The 22,678-nt window shown below is 38.7% G+C and overlaps 1 protein-coding gene across 1 annotated transcript in view; it reads right to left on the bottom strand.

Annotated features, from left to right (window-relative positions):
* MAN1A2 (mannosidase alpha class 1A member 2) overlaps window positions 1-22,678 on the bottom strand; it is a 133,931-nt gene that overhangs the window by 44,673 nt on the left and 66,580 nt on the right. The window contains exons 6-8 of the mRNA XM_030962387.1: window positions 2,763-2,857; window positions 1,239-1,362; window positions 732-825 (exon numbers count right to left, since the gene is read on the bottom strand). Of these exons, the coding sequence (XP_030818247.1) occupies window positions 732-825; window positions 1,239-1,362; window positions 2,763-2,857 (313 nt within the window). The remainder of the gene's footprint in view (window positions 1-731; window positions 826-1,238; window positions 1,363-2,762; window positions 2,858-22,678) is intronic.

Raw genomic sequence — 22,678 nt, 5'->3', positions numbered from 1 at the left:
ACAGAAATAGATCATCTTGCCTGTTTTTCCTAAATAGACCTGCATTTATAAAAGATAAAGAAATAAAACCTTGAAGAAAAAAATTCTCTTTTATCACTGCCACTACCAAAGCACAAAACCACTCAACTTTTTTTCAAAGAACCACTACAAGAAAGGAATCATGTTTGTCTCTCTCTTGATGTTTTATCTCTCCTCTTAACTTGTCAGCAACAATGCCTGCTTTTTCTTTTCATTCCAAAGCTTTTTTTTTTTTACATCTATAAGGAGGTTCATCATGCCATTTCACATGCCACTAAGGAGATGAATTATGTTTGTAGATGTCAGTGCCTAACACAACTTAACCACCACAAACATGCATTAATGCACGTCACCTTACAATAATCCACTTACCAGATGGTTTGCAGAACAAAACCAGGAACAGAATCAAAATGAGGAAATACCTTCAGCCTTATTCTTTATTACTGAAGATTTTATTGACTGATAAACATAAGGAGAGGCATCAGATTAAGCAGCAAGCTGTTTTCAGAAAGTATCCTCAAAAGTGAGCTCTGTGACTTCAGAGACAGGCAAAGATTCATTTCAGGAGATTTCAAGTTCAAGCTATCCTTCTGTCTTTTATGTTATCAAGCAATGCTGTTTGTGCCCTACAGAATAAATTTTCTGATCTCCAACTCAGCAACAAAGTAAGAAGTAGACTTCTAATTAGGAATTAATAAAATAAGAATACTTACGCTGACCCCACCGGCCTGTTCTCGGATTCAAATAATTTGGATAAAGTCCATTAGGACGATCCATTTTTTGAAGTAACTTCCGAATGTGCATGACCTAAATTAAATCAAGAATCAGGTTCACCGCTAACAACATTTGGCTGCCTCTGCACAAAGTTAAATCTAATCTTTTTTATTTTTCTTTCATTTTTAGTAGCAAATTTTATTAATCTGAACCACAAGCTTTCTTGAGGGCTTTCTTCAGATTTGTACATTTTTGGTTTTAAAGGACTGCTCACATAAACATGCTTAAAATTAATGATTTTTAAATGTATTCTGAAACAAATAAGAAAACCTGTGTTATCATACATTTCTAGCTGAAAAATACAACTATTTGGTAACAGAAATACAAGCATGAAGATATTTACCTGCTACAAAGAATGGAAGTAGAATTCAATATAGAAAGTACTACTCCTTTGATGAAATTTATGATAAGAAGTATGATAAAAAATATTGATTTTTGAGACTCACCTTGTTGTAATATACAGGGTCTCCTGTCAAATAACTAAGGTGGACAAATTCCATGTGCAGAGTACCAAACTCAGCAAGGATGCTGCTGCCAGCAGAAGCCCAGCCCCAGTTTCGACCAACACCACTGAATTCCAACAAATATGCATAAAGAAAGGAAGAAAACAACAGAAAATTCAGAATTATTGTGCACAGCACAGCTACCACAGCCAATTAAGCAAGCAACAACAATATTTTAACCCACACTTAAGATTACAGGAGTTGTGATTTGATTGGTCAATTGGTTCACTGGTTGGATCTTTTTGGAATAAAGATACCATAACCTCATCAACAAAAAGTCCTATGCTTAAATAATATAATACCATGAAGTCACACAAATATGATGACTTAACACTGGGCCCAATCACAGTTGTTCCTTACTCACTGCATGTTATTAAGAACAAGAATCAAGGTAACACAAGTTTTGAAGGTGCCAGCATTTGCTGCCTTGTCCTGCTGATTTGCTGTGTTCCCTGTACTTGTGTGAGATGTGCTTCCCTATCTTGTATCTACATAGAAATACAGAATGTTTACTATTGGCACAATATATGAGCTCCTCAGGCTCACCTAAAGAATCAGCAGAAAGTGTGACATATCTATTTTTTGCACTCGAAGTGATACCATCTTGTTAATCCTAACTCCTAAATTACCTCTGGTTTAATCTAATCTGGGAGTTTTCACCACCTGTCAGGATTGGGTCTTTTAATTTCTGTAATTAACTACATATTTCTGAAGATTACTTCTACTTCCTATCATAAATTATTTTAGTTATGAGTAAGTGTACACACAATCTAGATATACATCCCAATTCAGCTACTGTTTAAGGACGTAGTGAAAATGTAAAGAATGCCTTGCATCAAAAACACTCTCAAAATCTGAGAGAAATCCTAGCACTGAGCAAGCAATACAACATAAATTAGGCAAGGCAGTTGTCTTCCATGAGGCAATGCAGACCATTTAAGTTCAGTCTGATCTGAGTTATGTAAAGGAGCCTCTCCATCTGCACAGACCACAGTTCACTTTAGCACATCAGACCCCAAGCTAAAATGTAAAATGAAATAGTAACTTCAGAGTCCCATCATCTTCTCAATGCTGGGAATCTTCTAAAGGTAACATACACCTCAAACAGTACAGAAAACCCAGTAAGTTCAACCATGTCCTGCAAACAACTTTGATTTTTAACAGATTTTGTAATGAGTAAAGAAAAAATTATTAAGCTCTAGAGCAACACACAGAATAATACACTGTGTGGTCCAATGGCAAACTGAATGTTTATGACAGAATCATAAAAAAAACCCAGGATCAAAATGTATTGCAGTTATGAGTTAGAACGTGCTGAACTCTATCAAAATTATTCTAACGTGCCCAGAATGACAATTTGTCTGCATTTTCTACAGTTCCACTACTAAGAAAAACTGATGTATGCCATTATTAATTTTAAGTTGGAGGGAGAGGGAGGAAGACATTTCACAAAAGAAAACTCATTACCTTTTCAGATTCACCATTGCCCATGGTATACCTGTAGGTGTGTTGAAGGCTGGAAGAAGTTTTCCTGCCAGTTGCACTGCTTTGATCTTGAAAACCTAAGATAGTAGGATCAATTGCAAATAGTTACAAAGTTTGATTTATCTCCCAGAACTGTAAAGACTGAAATTTCCTTGCTCCACCTACCTCTTTGTGTTAAAAAAGCTTTACGTTGTAAAAAACATATTAACTTATAATTTTTTGCCACTTGTTCACTTTATAACTTTCGGTTAGATTTGAACATGAAAAGCAAACTTGTCATTTTGATTTCTTTCCTTCCAATCTCTCCAGTAACAGTTCTTAGATTCCTATTACAGAAGAATATCAGGTCTCCTCCCACCTCCCTCCACCGCTATTAGGAAATTCAAGTGCTTTTTAAAACAGTCTTTAAATCATACCTTGTATTTTTCAGTTAAAAACCAAGACACAACTCTCCTACCCAGGTATTTTAGCTTTTACAAAAACTTCCAATCTCTTTTTAATGAGTTTAGTGCAAACAGAGTTCCTATTCTTTTATGAACGTTGGCTATGCAAAACCAGATATGCAGTTTCCTCTAGTTTTTCCTTCATCAATAATGCATATGAAAAATAATTCCACGGCTAATCTTGCCCCTCTAGTCTGATTCCCCTCAGAAAATACTGACAGGATAAAATCTCAGTAATTTCTAGTGTTATTTCTACTTACTTTCAGAACATAAATCTGTAATAGCCTTACTCAGAGCCCAACATTTATTAGACAGACAAGCAATTGGGAGAAAGTTCCTTCTAAGCCTACCTGCAATCATGTTTTCCAAAGGCATATTTGGTATAATCCCATGGTATGAATCTGCTTTTACCAGTTAGTTGCTAGCACACATTTTAATTAATGCCCTCTCTGTATTCGCTACATTTCTGGACAAGTATCTCCCTAATCTGAAGATAACATTATTTACCAGTTTGATGCACCATACAAACCAGTTAGGAAAAAAGCTACCACATCCCAGCATAATGTATGCAACACAGATGTAGCATAGAAACATAATCTCTTTGGTGAACAGCAATAGGACATGAAGAAATCTAATGAAGATGCATAAGGGCAATTTCAGATAGGGAAAATGTTCTTCACTAAGAGACAGGTCACAGCACCAAGCCTGTCAGTGCTCAAGGAAATTGTGGAAGATGCTCCTAGTCACACGGTTCAGTTTTAGCTAGTACTGAGAGAAGCAGAGGGTTGGATTCCCTAGTCCTTAAAGGTCCTTCTAACTTGAGATATCCTACAATTCTATTGTTAACTACCTGACCAGTAATCTGTAATCAAAATGAATAAAATCTTTAAGAAGGACTGCAGCAGCTGATTTGTAAGGTCTATGGGAAGAAACTGAAGAGATGCTCACTAGAGAAGCAAGCTGAAAAATAAGCAATCAAGAATATCCTTATTTTTCATATGAAGGTGGGAAAAAATCAATATCTTAATGTTTGAGGAAATGCCTAGTGAGACATGAAATAAACCAGAAGAAAATATTAAAGATGACATCTAATTGTATTTCATGCAGTGGAGTATGGAGAGATAGAGGTGAATCTGAAAGCAATGAGCCAGGATAAGGAATTTTGAGAGAGGTTCTCCATATGAACTGTAAGATGGGATATGTCTAAACTGAAAAAGGATATACCTGAGAATATGATTTGGTATAACTGTGAAGCAACAGAGGCAATGCAGTTTGAATGATTTTTAGCCAAGAAACTGACAAGAGACAGTCTTTGAGAAAATACACATAAATTTAGGAGTAAAATTCATATAGCACTTTGACCTTGAATAAAGGACCAATTTAGAATAGGAAGGTATGGTACAAGGAAGAGGTATAGTACAGGTGGAATCTATGGTAACTGGGAAGACAAGAAACCCTTAAGAGAACTAAAACCTCAGTCTTGGCCCAGTTGCATAAGAACTACCTCATTTGAATCTATAAATAAGCGTCAAAAATTCATGTTGAACGTTTCAAATTTTAAGTAGCAGATGGGTCAAGACCAGACAGAACTATCTACTGGGAGTCATCTGGGGGGACTTCCTCTACAGTGCAGGCAAGCTTCAATACCTAATCAAGAACAGAATGATGACTTCCAGTGAAATGGTAAATAGTTTGGAAAGACATTTGTAACATTAATTTGTTTATCTTCAGCTTTCTTATCTTGCACCCTCTGAAAGTGCTATGCACTATCATACTGCTCATTAATAAAAGATACTGAAACATTAGGGTAAGACTATTCAATAGAAGAACATCCTTAGAAACATCCTTGCTCAAGAATATTCTTAATGGCTATTTAGATTGCTATCCAGCTTTTAATTAGTTTGAAATGTATGTTATCTGAGGAAGGAGTTTTTAGCTAGAGTGTATGAAGTAAAGGTTGAGCTGATCTAAATGTGCACGAATCTGGACAAGACAGTTAAAGCAAGGCAATCACAGAGCCATTTCAGCATCAGAGCACCAGCAGGAACTGCTAATTCAGCCAACCATGCTGTTAGCAGTACCTGCCCAAACTGGCTGTGATTAAAGGCACTTTCCTGTCACCTCCATTGGGCTGAGGACTCTTGAGCACCACTGATGCAGCATCAGAGGTGTACAACACTCCCTCTCTATACACGTCTCATCTAAAACCGAATGTACAGAAACAAAAAATTGGTTGAAGGCATGCCTTTACTTTCTGTTACTGTCATCTCAGTCTCATCTTGCTGCTACTTCTGCATAAAAAAACCACTGAGTGCTTGGCACAGTGTTTACCAATGCAGGTTGGAGTAAGAACTGGGAGACAGCTGCATAGGATTTTATCAGAGCCAAGTGACCACAAGAGCATTTTTGGAGAGAGGGAGGGAAAAGAAATGCAGCAGGCAGTGGTGAGTGAGGTGCCGTTTATGGGAAACTGCAGATGTGTCGAGAGAGTTCTGCTGCACTTATTAAAGTGCCTTCTTTAGCAAGTTTCAAACTTACCATAAGAACAACAGTAAAAGCCTCAGGCTCTAGCTTATAAATAATGTGCTGGTATCAGACAACACAGTTACTTATTATGTAATATTTTTACTTTAATTTTTTTTACACTGAGTTGAACTCATATATTCTATTTCAGCCCTGGCAGTTCCCTGTTGACAGGCAATGCATTTCAAAAAATACATAGGCAAGAAAAATAGAAAAGAACAAAAAATTAATGGCTGCCTTAAAAATAGAGCTCATTAGAAAACAGCAGAAGAATTGGGGTTATTTAGTCTAGACATAAGATGTTTAAGAGAGGACAAGATAATGACTTTTCAGTATATAAAAGGCTAACACAAGTAAAAGGAAAACAAAAAAAGAAACAGAACAAAAAAATAACACCAAAACGGACCATGGAAAAGTAAGTTAGTAATTAGGAAAAATTTGATGATAAGAATAACTACTAATGCAGCATGACTGTGATTGCTGCAAAGCCATCACTAAAGCTTTTAAAAATGCTCTGTACAACACATACAAAGACTTAGATGATTTAACTTTGCCAAGGAACAGAAGAATAACTGAGAATTACTCAGCTGCCCTATCACTCTTCCAGCCATGTTGCTGCGTTTTGTTTGCATGGTAAGGTTTCGGTAGTAGGGGGACATAAGGGTGGCTTCTGTGAGAAGCTGCCAGAAGCTTCCCCATGTCTGGCTGAGCCAATGCCAGCTGGCTCTAAAACAGACCAACCATGGGTCAAGGCTGAGCCCATCAGTGATGGTGGTAGAGCCTCTGGGATAACATAGTTAAGAATGGGGTAAAAAAAACCAACCACAGAACAGCAACTGCTGCCAGAAGAGTGAGAATACGTCATAGAATCAATCCTGCAGACACCAAGGTCAGTGCAGGAGGGAAGGGAGGTGCTTCAGAAATCAGAGAAAGGATTCCCCTGCAGAACCTGGAGGTCCATGGGGGAGCAGAGATCCACCTGCAGCCCATGGAGGAGCCCCAAATCAGAGCAGGGTGATCCCCAAAGGAGGCTGTGACCCTGCAGGAGCCTACACTGGAGCAGGGTCCTGGCAGACCTGTGGTCCTATGGAGAGAGGAGCCCACACTGGAGCGCGTTTGCTGGTGAGACTGACAACCCCATGGGGGATACTCACTGGAGCAGTTTGTGGAAAACTGTGGCTTGTGGGAAGAATTCATGTTGGAGAAGCTCACGGAGGGCTGTCTCCTGTGGGAGACCCCATGCTGGAGCAGGGGAGAGTGTGAGTAGTCCTCCCCCTGAAGAGGAAGGAAGGGCAGAGACAACACCTGATGCAACCCTATTCCCTGACCCCCTGTGCTGCTGTGGGGGAGGAGGTAGAGAAAATCGTTAGTGAAATTGAGCTTGTGAAGAAGAGAGGGTGAGGGGAAGGTGTTTCAAGATTTAATTTTTATTTCTCATTATCAATTAATTACCCCTAGTCAAGTCTGTTTTGCCCATGACAGTAGTTGGCAAGTGACCTCCCCTGTCCTTACCCTTATCCATGAGTCTTTCATTGCATTTTTTTTTTTGTCTCTCCCCTGTCCAGCTGAGGAGGGGAGTGGCAGAGCAGTTTTGGTGGGCACTTTGCATCAACCCACCACAGTTCCCAAGTATGAGATGGCTTGTGCACATTCCGTACCTGTAAGATTAAAATGTTTTGCCCCTCAGGGGTGGTATCTACTCTGTAGACACACAAAGCACCTTTCATGGATAATGGAGACCATCCATCCCCAAGTTGCTTTGTTAGCACAAAGCTACAAGTATAGATCAGAATCTTCTTAAAGACAGCAGCAGCAAGACATCCTGCTTTGAAGATGCAAAACACTGTTCTAGGTAAAAGGGTATTAATCCCAAGGTAGCTGTTCTGTCCACTCCCAAAATATGGGCATTCTTTAGAAAAGTTTTAGAAGCCACTATAGCCCTGGAAATGTGTCTCCATTTTACATGGCAAAATCTAACACATTAAAGCCATCAATTTACATGGCCTTTACTAGCCTAACACTTCTTTCTTCAAATACTGTAAACCAATAGAATTTCCCCTCCTTTCAAAAACAAATCAGGCTGTATGCAGCTAGAAGGAAAGAGAGTGAAACTTGGCAGAAAAAGCAAAATCTAAACCCCAAATCGGATAAGTGGATCCCTCATTAAGATGAAAACAGCAATCAGTATTTACAAACTAGTATGTACAGCAGACCAGCTGTGAGGGCCTGAATAATTTTCATCCATTAAATTGATGCTTAACATATCAAACCTGCCACCCACCCCACAATATGAAAGCTTGCTCCTGAGCCAATTAATCCAAGCAAGGCCATTAAAATATGCAGCAGAAAAGGGCCTTAAAGATTTCAATGATCCTTCAAAAGCCTTATTGATGTATCCAGTGACTGCCTAGATGCATGGCTGCAGCTCACAGAAGACTGTATTATGCTAATACTGCTGTTAGGTGTTCCCTTCCAGCACTATGAATGGCAAACAGCACAGAATGGCCTCTGCTCCTAAGTTTGAGGGTGATGATAGATGTTTTCTACAAATAAGGAATCTCTTTCATTTATGTGCATAGAGCAGCCTTTGAATCATTCTTATTAAAAAGTAATAAATGCCAGACTTCTCTCTAATCTGATGGTTATTAACTAGTGAGAATCTATGGCCTTGCAATGTGGCTGGATCTGTAGGCTTGATAGCCCTGGATCATTGAAAAAAACATCAGACAAAGCAGACATACTGCACAAGTTCACAGAAATGCAGTGCTTGGTTCACCATCAGTACTACTATATTGGTATCAAATCCTGAACACGTTTCCTTTGAACACTAAGGATGAAGATGATGGGGGAGACCTATCAATCTACTAAATGTAAATTGAAAAACCAGAGCCCTTGACAGCAATACCAGACTCAGACTCTTGAGGAAACTATGTGGTATTCCTTGGCCCAATCAAGAATAGTTATCTTTGTACTTTCAGAGTTCAATCTGCAGCAGTCAGCTCCTCACTGCCTTTTGGTGGCTAAACACTCATTTAAAGGTCAGTATCTTAGAGAGTACTCTCTGCATAAGTAGATATAAAGGTTCATGGTGCAAATCAAGCAGCATTATCACCAAAAAAAAAAAAAAGAAGAAAACCAGAAGTAGCTTAATAAGCATTGTGGGTTTGATGACTGTTTGCACGTAAGTCTTACTGCATAGGAAAAAGATGTCTGCATGCCAGATAAATAGCTCCAAGTTTCTATATGAATAGCTCTTAACTTCCAACATACGTGCCTCTGTAAATTTTGGGGGCTCCCACTGTTCCTAGGGCATTCTCCCCTGCTAGTGGGGGCCATCTTACTACCAAGAAATGGAGAAGCTCCCTCTTTACACATCTGCTTCTAGTAATTTTCACTTTGTAATTACAAAGTCATCTTGTGAGATGAGGGAGATGCAGTAAGATTCTGGTAACATTTCAGCTATCATAGTATGAAATGAGAGTGGGAGAACACTTGAGGTATATTTCATAGATGTTTGTTAGGGATGATTGAAGAGGTATGCCACATCTAGAATTGGTCCCGGAGAATGTAAATCATGTTCATGTGAAATTTAGCAAGGCAGTTACAAACTATACTACTTACAGAGGTGAAATGATGTAGAAATACATAAATTCAACAGCACCTCATCAGCACTATAGGCTTCTTGAGTTGTAGCAGATGTTCAAGGAGGGAAAATTTGCAGGTACTGTAAAGACAATGCCATAGCTGAGGTACTATTGCAGTCCTTGGTGAGTTGCAATGATTACCAAAGTACTTGATGAACAACACTCAGCATTTCCAAAAGACTGAAACTCTTTAAACACGAGAAGACTTATTCTGCAAAGGGAATGCTCTATGAATTTATATTATTTTGTGACAGAAAAAAAATCAATATGAAAATGAAAAATCTAAACCCATCCCAGCAGTCTAAGATCAGAGTTAAAAAACCAAGAATCAGCTTAAATCTGGACTACAGTGACAACTTAAAATGGCTATGATGACAATTTGTTCTACTTTCTTTACCTGCTCCCTTCAGATATTTGCACACAGTGATGGGGTCTCTCCTGAGCCTTTTTTTCTCCAGGCTGAACAATCCCAGCTCTTTCAGCCTTCCCTCAAATGAGAGATAATCCAGTCCTTTAAGTATCTTTGTCAGTCCTTTGCTAGAATCTCTCCAGTATGTTCATGTCTCTTGTACTATGGAGCGTAGAACTGGATACAGCAAAGGCTAAGAACTACCTCCCTTGACCTGCTGGCATATTTCCTAATGCATGCCAGGATACCATTCACTTTCTTTACTGCAAGGACACATTGCTGCTCATGGTCAACTTGGTGTCCACCACTTTTCTGCAGAGCTGGGTGGTCCTCACAGATAATGGTCCATTATCTGTTTGCTCCTCCCCAGGTGTGGGACTTTGTTCTTGCCCTCACTGAACTAAATGATGTTCCTGTCAAGCTTATTTCTCCATCCTACTGAGGTTCCTCTGCATATCAGTTGCTCCTCCTGGTTTGGTGTCATCAGCAAATTTGCTGAGAGTGCCACCTGTGTCATCACCCAGATCATTCCTGAAAACATTGAACAGGATTGGACTTGGCGTATGCCTCCAGTTACTGTCCTCAAACTATATTTTGCACAGCTGATTATCACCCTCTGAACTTGTCTGCTCAGACCGTTTTCAATCATCCTCACTATCTGCTCATCCAGCCCATACTTCACCAGCTTCTTTCTGAGGATCTTATGAAATAAAGTCAGTTCATCATAGGTCATCAGGGTCAGCGGAACATGAGTTCCCCAATCACCTTGCTGTTCTGGGGAACAGTTTTCTAAATTAGTTGCTCCATCATCTTTCCAGGGATAGAGGTAAGATTGGCCAGGCTGTAGTTCCCCAGACCCTCCTGCTTGCCCTTTTTGAAGGCAAGTGAAGAAGTGATCTAGGGGTGAGGCCATCACACGCATCTTGAGCATTAGCTCTGGTGCCAAACGATACCCACTGAAACCTTTGGCAGCAAAGCTACTACACCTCTGCAAGGCACTCAGCTGTTACATGCAGGCAAAGGGAAAGAAACTGCCTAATTCTAACAGTCTCCAAAATTTTAAAACACTGCCCAATTCACCCTCATGAAAGTCCAGGACTGGTTAAATCTGCTGCTGCTAAGTACTCCTGTGCTAGGAGAATTTTGGCCTCCCAAGAGCAACAGGATAAAGCAGATAGTACTTAAGTCATAAATATTACATAACTTGATGATTTGCTCATTTCACAAGGCAATAAATGCTTCATGGAATGTTTCTTCTTTGTGGAAAAAAGGAACTCCCTTAGTTTTCAAAATATGTTGACTAGGTTGACATTTTCTTTAACCAGTAAAATCACAAACAAGACTTCTACAAACACTTTTATTTAAGAAAGTCACACCGGATTCCTCCCTGAAAGATACACTTTTGCTGACAATTTTAAAGAACAGTAGGAAAGGCAAGGAAGGCTGTCCAGTTTCAGATGACACATGAAATTAGGTGATGAAGCACCTAACCTAAACTTCATGGCTACATAAGCTTGGCTCTCCTTAGTTTCTCTGCTTTAGGATCAGAGATTCAGCTTGTAAAAATATTCTATTGCAGGGTATCACAACTATCGCGACTTCCAAGGTAAAAGCTGCAACTGTGCTCTACACTCTACTTCTGAACCCAAAAGCTCAGTAAAGCCCACAGGACTGGACAGGTCCATTCATACATCCAAAGCTGCTTCTTTCCTAGAGGCTCTACACTGTTTTGAGATCAAAATACAAGTAATGATTTTTTTTTAATAATGAATACAGGGACAAAGACGATCAAAAGAGATGGGAAGAAACTATCTACCTTATCATAACGCTTTAGGAGAACGATTCTAGTGGTGGCTCCTAAGTTAAGAGTTGTTCTGAAACGTATAAAAATGCCTATCTGATCACATTATTTTTCAGCTCATTTGTAGACTGTAGTTGAACAAACACACAAAAATACTCCAACTCCATCAGTTAACTGCAGATAAGACAGATATTATCTGGTTGACTACAACTTCCCCTTTTTACATTTTACAGATTAGCAATTATATATTCAAATAGTGCTTCTTAGATAAATTATAAATACTCTGGTGTTTCTCTATGATCAGCAGGGAAATATTTCCAAACAGAATTCTTAAGTGATACTATCTTTACCTTCTTCAAAAGTTCTCCAAAGCTGGTTTCCTGGACAAGAGACATGAGGAATCCAGTTACTGTTGACTGAGGCATCTCAAGATGTAATGAAATATTCATTGGTTTCACACTACTGATATTTTTGAAAAATCCATATGAGAAAGTCTGTGCATATATTAGCTTATTAGAAATATTCAACATTTTTGCTTTAGAAGATCTGAACATAAAAATTTGGCATGTACTGGACAACCAGCTAATCATATTTGAACTACCTGGCACTGGCTAATAATACTTCAATTAAACTGCATAATTTCCATTTACTTCAATAGCTGTATTAGCTTCCTTGGCACAGATTTCATGCATTTCTGAGTAGAAATGCTACATGTTCTCAATTTTTAAAGGGCCTTCAAATCCAAGGCACTTTACAGCAGTCAGTCAACATCACAGATGACTTAAAATTCAGAATAAATGTGATGAAAATCTGGCATATAAATGCCTCCTCAATCTGATAATTCCAGAAGATGTAGCACATTGCTTCACATCCTGTCTGAGCCAAAAACCATGGCAGTCTTGAGTTAATTTTCTCTTCTGCTATTATTATTAGAGTAGTAAGCAATTTTTGTGTTTCATCTTTCCTGCTTTTCATACCTCTGGCTTCTTCACTCTAAGTTTACCTGCACAAGCAGTATTAACCTGTCAGTTTAGTTACCTTTGTTAAAAAACGGTCCCTGAACTAAAAGCAACAATCTTGAATTTGCACAACACACCAACCACAATCACTCATGCCTAAGCATAATCTCGTCTTTCTGTGGGAGCTACCTCAGTAGCAGAGGGAACCAGACGTGACAGCATGAACAATGCCTGGCTTCTGGATAAAATGTTCCCCCACTAGCAGCTGGCACAGAGAAAGACTGATTTAAACTGTGGAGAAAGGGAACAGAGAAAGGAGAAAAATGAATCAGAATGGCCATCAGGAAATTAAAGAAAAGAGCCATCAAGGGACAGAAGATCAGCATGGAGCTTTGCCAGTGGGGAAGCAGAAGTGGTAAAGCACAGGGCTCCTAGTCCCCTACCTCCTACAAGGTGAAGTGTCAGGGAGAAGCTGGCAAAAGAAGGAAGCATAAATAGGCAGTGAAGGAGAGAAACAAAGGCATCAGGAGGAAGGGCAGGGAACAAATGGAGATCTAAAGAAGGTAGGACATAAAATGTATGGACTGCCAAGAGTACAGCTGAAAGTAACAGGATTATGAGAAACATCCTGGGGAATGTGACAGGAAAAAACACTTTCTCATCTCCAAAACATATTCCTAGGAACTGGAATTGACTCTAATATATCAGTCCTTCAACATGCCTTTGTAGCCACACACATCCAGGCAAAGCAAGGTATCAATGAATCTTGGAATGTTGTTTTTTGGTTTTTTCTGTTAATCAATGATCTTTGGTACTTTGGTACTACCAGCTGTTCTTAGTTGAGTAAGACTGCATTATGTGCCTGAAGCTCACAACTGAACTGATGATCCAGTCACTCTGTGGTTTTCAAGAAGAAAAATTTGTGTTAGAAACCTTAAGAAATGGTTCTGAAGTCAAATAATTAAGCTGTTTGTACCAAGCTACCAAGTTTTATTAGAACCATTTTTGTGCAATAAAAGTTAACTACTTCCTCTGGTTATTAATCTCTCTTGACATCGGTTTCTTTTTGGCAACACCTTTTCCTAGCACCTTCTCTATTATTTAGATATACAAGTATCTCCTTAATTTCTCATATATTTTTCTATGCCATGAAATATATTTCCCCATATATTTCTCTTTTTTGTCCTTCAGCTCTATGCTTAGATTGTCTCAATTTCTACTTTCTTTCTCAGTTATTCCTCTGTCTCCCATTTCTCTTGAATGTGCTGCCAATCTTTCCCTGCCAAGCTTTCCCTTTTAAATTTATCTTGATTTCCCCTTTAGTCTTTGTCAGAAATGACTCAGTCCCTTTTAGACTGTATTTGCCTTTACAAAGAAAAGTTAAACAGAGATTAAATTACATATTGTTTTACACTATGTGCAGTCATTATACACACAGCCTCCCTTCTCCCACTGGTACAATGTGACAGATTACAATGCAAAAATCACAGTCTAGGAGGAAAGAAAAAGGTAAAAATCATACAACTTTTATATCTTCAAAAACATGTTCCTGACACAATGACAGATGAAAAGCACATTACACTGCACCTGATTAAAGTAAATAGTGTTTGGTGGTTGTTTTTTGTTTGTTTTTTTCTTTTTTATGAACTGGCTTGTTTTCCCCAGTCAACAGATCTACAGTTTATATATACATATATGGACTAAGTTCTGACAGAAAATTAGTTGGCAAGCAAAACCAATGAGCAATGAATTAGTAAGCACTGGATCTTCATAGTAGCATAAATTCTGCAAGGCACTTGAAAAAACAGACATTTGTGTTGACAAAATGGTGAGATAAATATCCAGACTACTGCAGCATAATTTATAGTTCTCAGGACCAGAACTATAAGATAAAAATGCTGCTCTTTTATGCCACACAAATGAAAATAAAAAGGTTCAAGTGCAACAATCTGATCACCTGCATAAAATAAGGAGCAAGTGTTGAGATACCTTTATACAGATACATCAATAAACAGTACTGAAGTGGAAGATTCCCTTCAGAGAAATATCTGGACTGTATCACATCCTGACTATGCATGTGTCCAGGAGGCACAACTACCAGTCCTCTTACTTTTCACGACTTTCTACTGCTTCTACAAATCCTTCTAAGAGCATTATTACCAAGAAGCTTGCAGCATACCAACAGCAGTCTTATAAGTCTTGTTAATGACTTCAACAGAAATAAATTCCTCCTCATATGTGAAGTTCCTATTTATAAACCCAAATGCTCATAGGTCTTTTGCCACAGGATTTCATACCAGAGGTTCAAGCTGAGCAGCTTGCCTTTTTTGAGTTTCACATACTCTTCCAAAGCCACAACTACTCAAAATGCAATCCCTTATTCTGCCCCCATGTTGGTCTGTTCAACATGAGTTGTTAATTTTTCTTGTAGCTGCCAGTCTGCACCTACACCTCTGGCAACACTAAAACGGATTTAATTTACACAGGCCTAGTTGAACATTCAATTAAATTTCTCAGGAGTTTTCTACTTATTTGCCATCCCAACAAGACCAAACCTACAGTCATATATAAATTCTTAAGACTTTTATTGTCAAATCACTAATGTACTGATCATGTCTTATTTTCCATTATATAAATTTCTGGTGTGGGCAGGAAAAGTGAAATCAGACTATCTGGCTCACAATTACTTAGGTTACCTTAAAAGACCTTTTCTTAAAATGCACATAGATGCATTATTTTGATATAGGCACTTATCTTCAATCTTGTGTTTTGAATTGAAAAAAAAAATCACAGAATCACAGAATATGCTGAGTTGGAAGGCTAGAGAACTTCTTGATCATTCCTTTAAAAATTTGTTTCTTGATTTTCCAATTCATACATGGTAACAGAATGTTACTGCAGACAGCATCCTCTTGATTCCTAAGATAAGAAGAGTTCATAATCTCTATCATGTGGTAGGTGCACACACCATTAGAGGCAACATATTTTTCTGTTAATATTTTTCCTAGATTCTAGTGGGTTTGCTTAGCAGTTATTGTAGCATTCCTGGCATCTATTTTTCTCTCATGGTATCTGTTCTCAGCTAGCATGCAAATTCCTTTTCAAGACAAAAACATAAAGAGTTAGTACTGAATGAAAACAAGTTCCAAAAGGCAAAGTCAGCCAAAGATGCTAGATTTTAAAGCAGTATGTCCAGAGTCGTCTTTTAGTTCTGTTTCAAAGTAAAAAAAAATCCTGCTGGAAGAACTGTGTCTTCAGTTGACAAAAGACAATGCCATACTTCCTTTCTGGATCAGATAAAGTGTGAAAACCCTCAGGAGGAAAGAAGAGGAAAACTCCATGGTAGAAACTAATGTGTTACTATGTCAAGAGTAATGCCAATAAACAAATGTCTAGAAAAACAACAGGAAGGATACTGTACTTGCTGTCACTGGTGCCCATCAGCATCAATATGTTTCTTAAACTACTGAAGAGAGACAGACAAACTAACAGACCTGGTCAAAAGGAGATACATGACACGTGAAGAATAGTTACCAATTACCTGCTCCTTCTTAGCTTTTACAACCCTCCACAAGAACATGGCCAAAGAATGAGTTTTAAGAGTAGCTATCACTGCACAGCTATTCTATTTTCTAGTGCTAAATCAGATTGTCCTTTATTTCCACTAGTTTAAAGTATATTATACTAACAGAAAAAACCTATTTCCAATTAGAGTGGAAGAAAAAAAAAAATCACAATGAAGTCAGTTTTCTCTGCTTCAGGTGTCATGCAGCACCAAGATGCAGCAATAAACTGGGCTAAGTGTCCTTTGCCAGTCAAGAAAATGTTTACTACAATCCTGGTAAACAGAAACTGCACAAGCATTGCAATCTGCACTGCAGTGAGCTGTGGCAACGCCCAATATGAGACAACACTTTAAAAGTCAAAGAAAAATAGAGGGATTTTTTTCAGACTGTGTCCTGTAAAGAGACCAGTGAGCTGTCACAACTACTTATGAATAAGCAGCTCATCTCCTGGCAACAAGCTCAAATCTCATCTTCATTGAACAGGACATACACAATGCTGTTAACTCTTCTGAGATTTTCACCCTTTGAAAACTTAATTTAGATAAGCCTTAAAGCCTTAATTTAGGTTATTTCATCAGTACAGCTAAAAATCCCGTGAAACCAGAGCACACAGTATCGTCTTACTTACTGAAGACCTATATTTCATATATTTAGGTTGGTTGTTGGGGATATCCATTGACACATATAACATAATTTGACTAACGAGTTTTCCTGAACAGAGGAGATGCTGCCTGTCAGATTCCTGGAAAGGATTAGTTTGATTATCTGTTAATAGAGTATCAGACACTTAACATCCCTCGTGCTCTACTTTAAATGAGATTTGAGCCTAGATTTATCCACACAAATGATATTACTATTTTGCCCAGAAAGATATGTCATTTTCATGGTGTTTAAAAAGATGAAAAAGACAGTCATGTAAATGAATGGCTTTATATCCAAAGCTGACAAAAGTAAACAGAGTAAACTATTAATCTTCTTTTTTTATATTGCAAATACCGTAAATAACTTTGTTCAACAAAAATAAAACAATAAGCTACCCTTTTTATTATATTAATAAATCAGCAGTAGACAAGAACACTTTGTCATAATGGTGTAAGTGTCCTCCTGCTGCTATCACACAAGAGACATTTAGAATAATATTCACTTTGTCTTCCTTACTTGACGCTGTTCCTCAAGCACAGCCGTGTACACTGTGCAACAAGCGACTCTCTATCCATCTCTGGGCTTTTGTCATTCCATGCAGTACTGCAAGCAGGAATATTTTATTTCCAACTGCCACTCACACCACAAGTTTTAAAGATTTGTGAAGCTTCACTTCATGAAAAAAAGCAAGTAGTCAATGGGTCATTTGTGCACTCTCTCCTCAGACAAATGCTGCTCGTACCAGAGAATGCTTAGTTACTCTAAAGGCAAGATGGGGTCACTCCTGCATACCCTACAAATCTCTTATGGATTGCTAACAAAGGAGTTCTTGGCAGAGAATGTAAGTATCACTTACTTAGCACAATTCTCAGTCACTCTTCCTACGAACCACAACACATTCAAGAACTGGAAACAACCTTCAAATTCTGCTGCAAACAGATGCAGATGAACTTTTCTAGGGAGCAATTCCAAAGCTAAACGTTTGGTTTTGTTACAGACTTTCTAAGATACTAGTCAGAAGAGTTAAATCCAAGTTTTAAGAGATCACTGTGGCATTCCTTTTTCTGGTTCTTCTTGCTTCAGAAAATGTGCTGAATTGTCAGAAGCTTTAAGGATTCTAATCTGAGAGGACCACAGGCACTCAGAGTGCTAATTGCTGAGAAAAGGTAATGTCATACTTCTGATCACTGAAGCACTCCAAATCCAGTAACTATCTTCAGTATTTTTATCCTCAAGTCTATCCACTTTGCAATTACTAATGCCTGAAATGAGTGTGACAACACTCTCTCACTACACTGTAAACCTTCATGCACATAAATGGGACATATGTCCAATACAATTCCACAAAAAAGATCAAGAACACAAAGTTCACCCTGGGTGCTCATACAGACAGGTATCACACACACACCTGCCAACTCTCCTTCACAGCACCTATGGGTGATGACTAACTAGCCCTTCCTCTGTGATCACCTCTCTGGCTGAGGTTGCATTTCATGCATTTGCAGAACAGAGCACTACTTCCCAAGCACCCTGGAATGTAGTGACCATCTCAAACATGGAACACAGGAGTGCTGGTAGCTTGATACTAAAGTCAGCACACACACTGCTTTGGTGGAAATCTTAGCTCAAACAACCAGCTTGGCAGATGCATTCTAGAGCCTGTGATACAATTTTTTAAAAAATCATAGAGTAGGGACATCAATACAAGCAATGACTTCTTAAGGATCAGAAAATAAAACAGGCTTACTCACTGAAATGACCATTTAAGAGTTTGTCTGTATAGATGTGGGTTCTATTTACATGTTTTTGTACTATTTCTTCTTCAGTGTTCAGAAAGACAGGGGAAATCCACACATTCAAAGGATCCATCCTAATTTAGATAAAATCTAGGTACCTGAAAGAAAGTCTGCAGTGAAACAAAACAGATCCATGTAACATCATACTCCTCTGACTCTCTTAGTCTCAGTTAATTACATCTCCTCAACCTCCTAATGATTATATGCATTTTGCATCCTGCCTTCTCCTACTTGGAGACATAGCTTCAGCAAGTACCTGCAGATGTTTGCTCCAGGTACTCTTTTTCAGCGTTAGAGGATTTTATTTTCTGCTCTCCATATAAACAGTATCTCACTTAACACATATCCTAACACATATTATGAGAAGACAGAAAATGGGGAACATGCTGGGAACACACAGGGGAAACACCAAAATCCCTAACCCAGGCTGAAACTGCTGGGAGTTTACCAGCTCCCATCAAGTCCCAGAAGGGACCCATAGTCATGATGGCTCGCCTCCATAGCTAGCCACCAGATAGCCATGCAGTGTCACAGACTGGGCTGTAGACATGGGGAAGGGGAGGGCTTGATATATAGAAGGTAGAAGACTCCCTCCCCTCCTGGGGAGATGCTGATAACTCTGTAATTATCAATGGATGAGGCTCTGGTTTTTTTTTGGCTAGCGCTTGCTGTGTAAGAAGTAAGTATGCCAAGCCACCCTGGAAGTACAAACTTTTCTAAAGCAAGAAGTGGTTCCACAGCATGGAGAAGAAATAGTACTCAAGGATTATTAACCTTTAGGGAAGATGTCACAGCATCCAGAGATAGCAGACATGCCTGTGACCGGGATCCCTGTGAAGACATTACTATTCTTGGAGATTTGCTCAAAGAATTGGACTTTATCTATCTATTTTTCAAGAAGCTGGACAGACATTTGGCAGGCAGTCACGTTCATTCTAGCAGTGGGTATCCTCAGTGCTGGAGGCTATTGGGCAGGAGCCATAGAGGAGCAGTGACAGCAATTCATCAAATACAACTGTAAAAAAATTGGATTTTGAACACAGAGCAATAACCTCTGGTACAAGATTGTTCTTTGTCTTATTTGGGCTTTATTGCTCCAATGATCATTCCCTGTGTTTAATTACAGGATGATTCTGCGTGTATACAACACTTGGGCTCTGCAGATGTCTGTCCCTCCCTCCTTGAACAAATTCCCATTTGGAGAGCAGAAAGTTCATTTACAGTGTGTTCACAAACACTTGGAAGTGAAAATACTGCTCATAGCAGGGTTCAGTATCTTCACTGCTGTCTTTTGGATGGATTTCAGAAATAAGGAACAATGGATGCTGCAAGATGCTCTAGGAATCTCCATCTGCCTTTATGAGCTCAAAGAAGTTCACACACCCAATAGGAAGGCTTGAAGCTGATTTCTTCTGCCATTGTCATCTGTGAAGTCTTCCTCATACTGACTGCTCCTTCACTAGCCAGGTCTGGGGACAGCATAGCAGAAATCACAACTCTTGGACCACTTGATGCAGCACACCATAAGAAAATCCAACTTCTGTTGAAAATTCCAGTGTGATATCCTACATCAGGTTGCAACAGACCGTTTACTGTTTTAGTCCTTGAGGATACTGGAACTCCTGGTCTCCTGGTAGCCTACTCTCACAAATTCTACATTCAGACACAATTATCATGGATCTATTTTGTAAATTCTCCTGCAGTTTATCACTGTGGTCTGTTGGCAAGTTCCATTCTTTCGGCATTAACATAGAGAGATCAGCCAACTCATTTCTGCCTTGTGCCATTCATTCTTACTGCTTGCCTGCTTGCTGCTCTTTCTTACAAGGAGTTGAAAGCTTTGTGGACACACAGTGATTTTACAAAATAGTGCTCCTAACCTCCCTCAGAAATCAGTATCAGCTACCCTGATGCCCAAAAAAAACCCAGATGCATAGATGTGACTGAAAGAAGTGGAAGAACATATAATCAATCATATACCAAATAAAGATCAATTAGATCACTTGTGTTGAAAAAAAGAATTTACCAATACCAACATCCATATAGAAGAGAAAAACCCCATGTTACCCAGAGAAAAACCAAGCACCAAACATGACTGATCTTGAATAAAATCTTGAACTGTAGAACTAGATAGACACCAAAGGAGATCAAAGAATTCCAGAGGCACATCCTCAGAAACCAGCCAAGCACTATGGGTTCATTTCCAGACAACCTCCCTGGAAAATGACTTTAGAAGACTGTATGAACAGATAGATCCAATCTAATAAGAATACAAATTGCAATAGCATTCTTTTTTTTTTTGTGTGAAATACAAGTAGCTTTATCTTGCTCTAATCTCCTTGTATACATGATACTCTTTCATTAAGCACTTCTATCCTGATGCTGTTACATACAATAGAGTGATATCAAGATATTTTATTTCATTAGTGCTGGATACTAAGTTAAAGAAAATCATAAAGAACACAAAACATTCTTATATTGTAAGTCTAGGGAATTAACTTGGAATAAACAAAGAAGCCTACTGTTCTGGGGAAAAAGCTAAACAGTGCCTTGCCAGGCATCACTGAAAACTATAAAAAACCACATGGATTCATAACTAAAGACAAAAATTGTATTTGTGCCAGTACGATGCACTAAAGAAAGAAAATCCCTTAATGCAGCCACATTTAAAAAGTTGGGTTTTTTTGTTGTTTTGTTTTGGGATTTTATTGATGGTTTTTGTTTGTTAGTTTTTTAAATAATGTAAGGCTGGTTTTCATCCTAAGCTGCCATATTCAACGTTTACTCCAAACTAGGCATATGGAAAATTTAATTTCTACTTATTTCTGTTACATTATCAGCTGTATCATAGTGTTGTCCCTCATCCCCAACCCACAAGCATAATGAAGACTGTACGTAGTTCTTACAGAAATTAAAGGATTGTTGCAGGGATTACTGAGAAACAGTCTGGTTCAATTTAGATAAGAAGTCATTATATATTTTACCATCAATATGTTATTTTGGACTATTAACTCTATTTGACAGATGCAAAAGAGGAAGCACAGTGGTTCCTCTGAACTCAGAAGGTGGGAAGCTTGCAGTTCACACACTTTAACTACAATCCTGTTTGATCAAAATGTAAAATACAAACATGTTATCCATTCTATCACAACCTGGGGTAGAAAATAGGAGTGCCTAGTTTTCACAGTATGTCTCCCAGTCACTCACAATTCTACTAAGCAACTCTCATAAACCCTATACCTCAAAAATATTTAATTAGTGGCTCCTTATTAAATATAGACACAATTTTGCATTTCTTATTTAGGTATTTAGGTACTTAAGAGATTATACCTATTAGCATACAATTTAATAAAGAATAACAATGAGTGAACACTTTGCACTGGTTGCTTACTGGAACTGGGAAGAAACCTCTGGCATACAGCAAAATACAAGAGAGTCTGCCTGGAGAGGATGAACTCTATTGTCAAGGTCTTTTCCAACCTAGATGATTCTATTATTTTATGACACACAGCACTCCCAGGAGAGACCATGTTTTTTTCCTTCATTTTTTATTGAGCCTCTCTCTGTTGCACAGAATTGGTCAGGTAGGAAGGGACCACAGGGGATCATCTGGTCCAACCTCCTCTTTCTTTCATTCGTATTATTTCAAAAGAAATACACTGAACCCCCCAGTTATACTGAGGATTCTAATACCATTTGCAGCTCTGGGGTCCCAACAAAAGAAGAATGTGGCCCTGCTGGAGCAGGTCCAGAAGATGGTCACAAAAATAATCCGAGGGCTGACGCACATCTCCTTTGAAGGCAGGCTAAGAGAGCTGAGGTTGTTCAGCATGAGAAGGCTCCAGAGGGACCTTCTAGCACCTTCCATAACCAGAAGGGGGCCTGGCTTCCAAGAAAGATGAAGAGGACTTTCTACTATGGCCTCTAATGCCAGGAGAAGGAACAACTATTTTAAAACTGAAAGAGGGTAGTTTTACAGTGGATATTATCACAAAACTGTTTACATTGGAAGACATTCCTAAAGCTCATCTAGTTCCAACCCCTGCCATGGGAAGGGACACCTTCCACCACATCAGGCTGCTCAAAGCCCTCTTAGGGCCCTATTAGGAAGGCAT

This window comes from Camarhynchus parvulus, chromosome 1 (genome assembly GCF_901933205.1).
Source record: "Camarhynchus parvulus chromosome 1, STF_HiC, whole genome shotgun sequence".
NCBI lineage: Eukaryota > Metazoa > Chordata > Aves > Passeriformes > Thraupidae > Camarhynchus > Camarhynchus parvulus.
The sequence above is the reverse complement of the archived record's forward strand: the minus strand, read 5'-3'. Positions and strand labels throughout refer to the sequence as shown.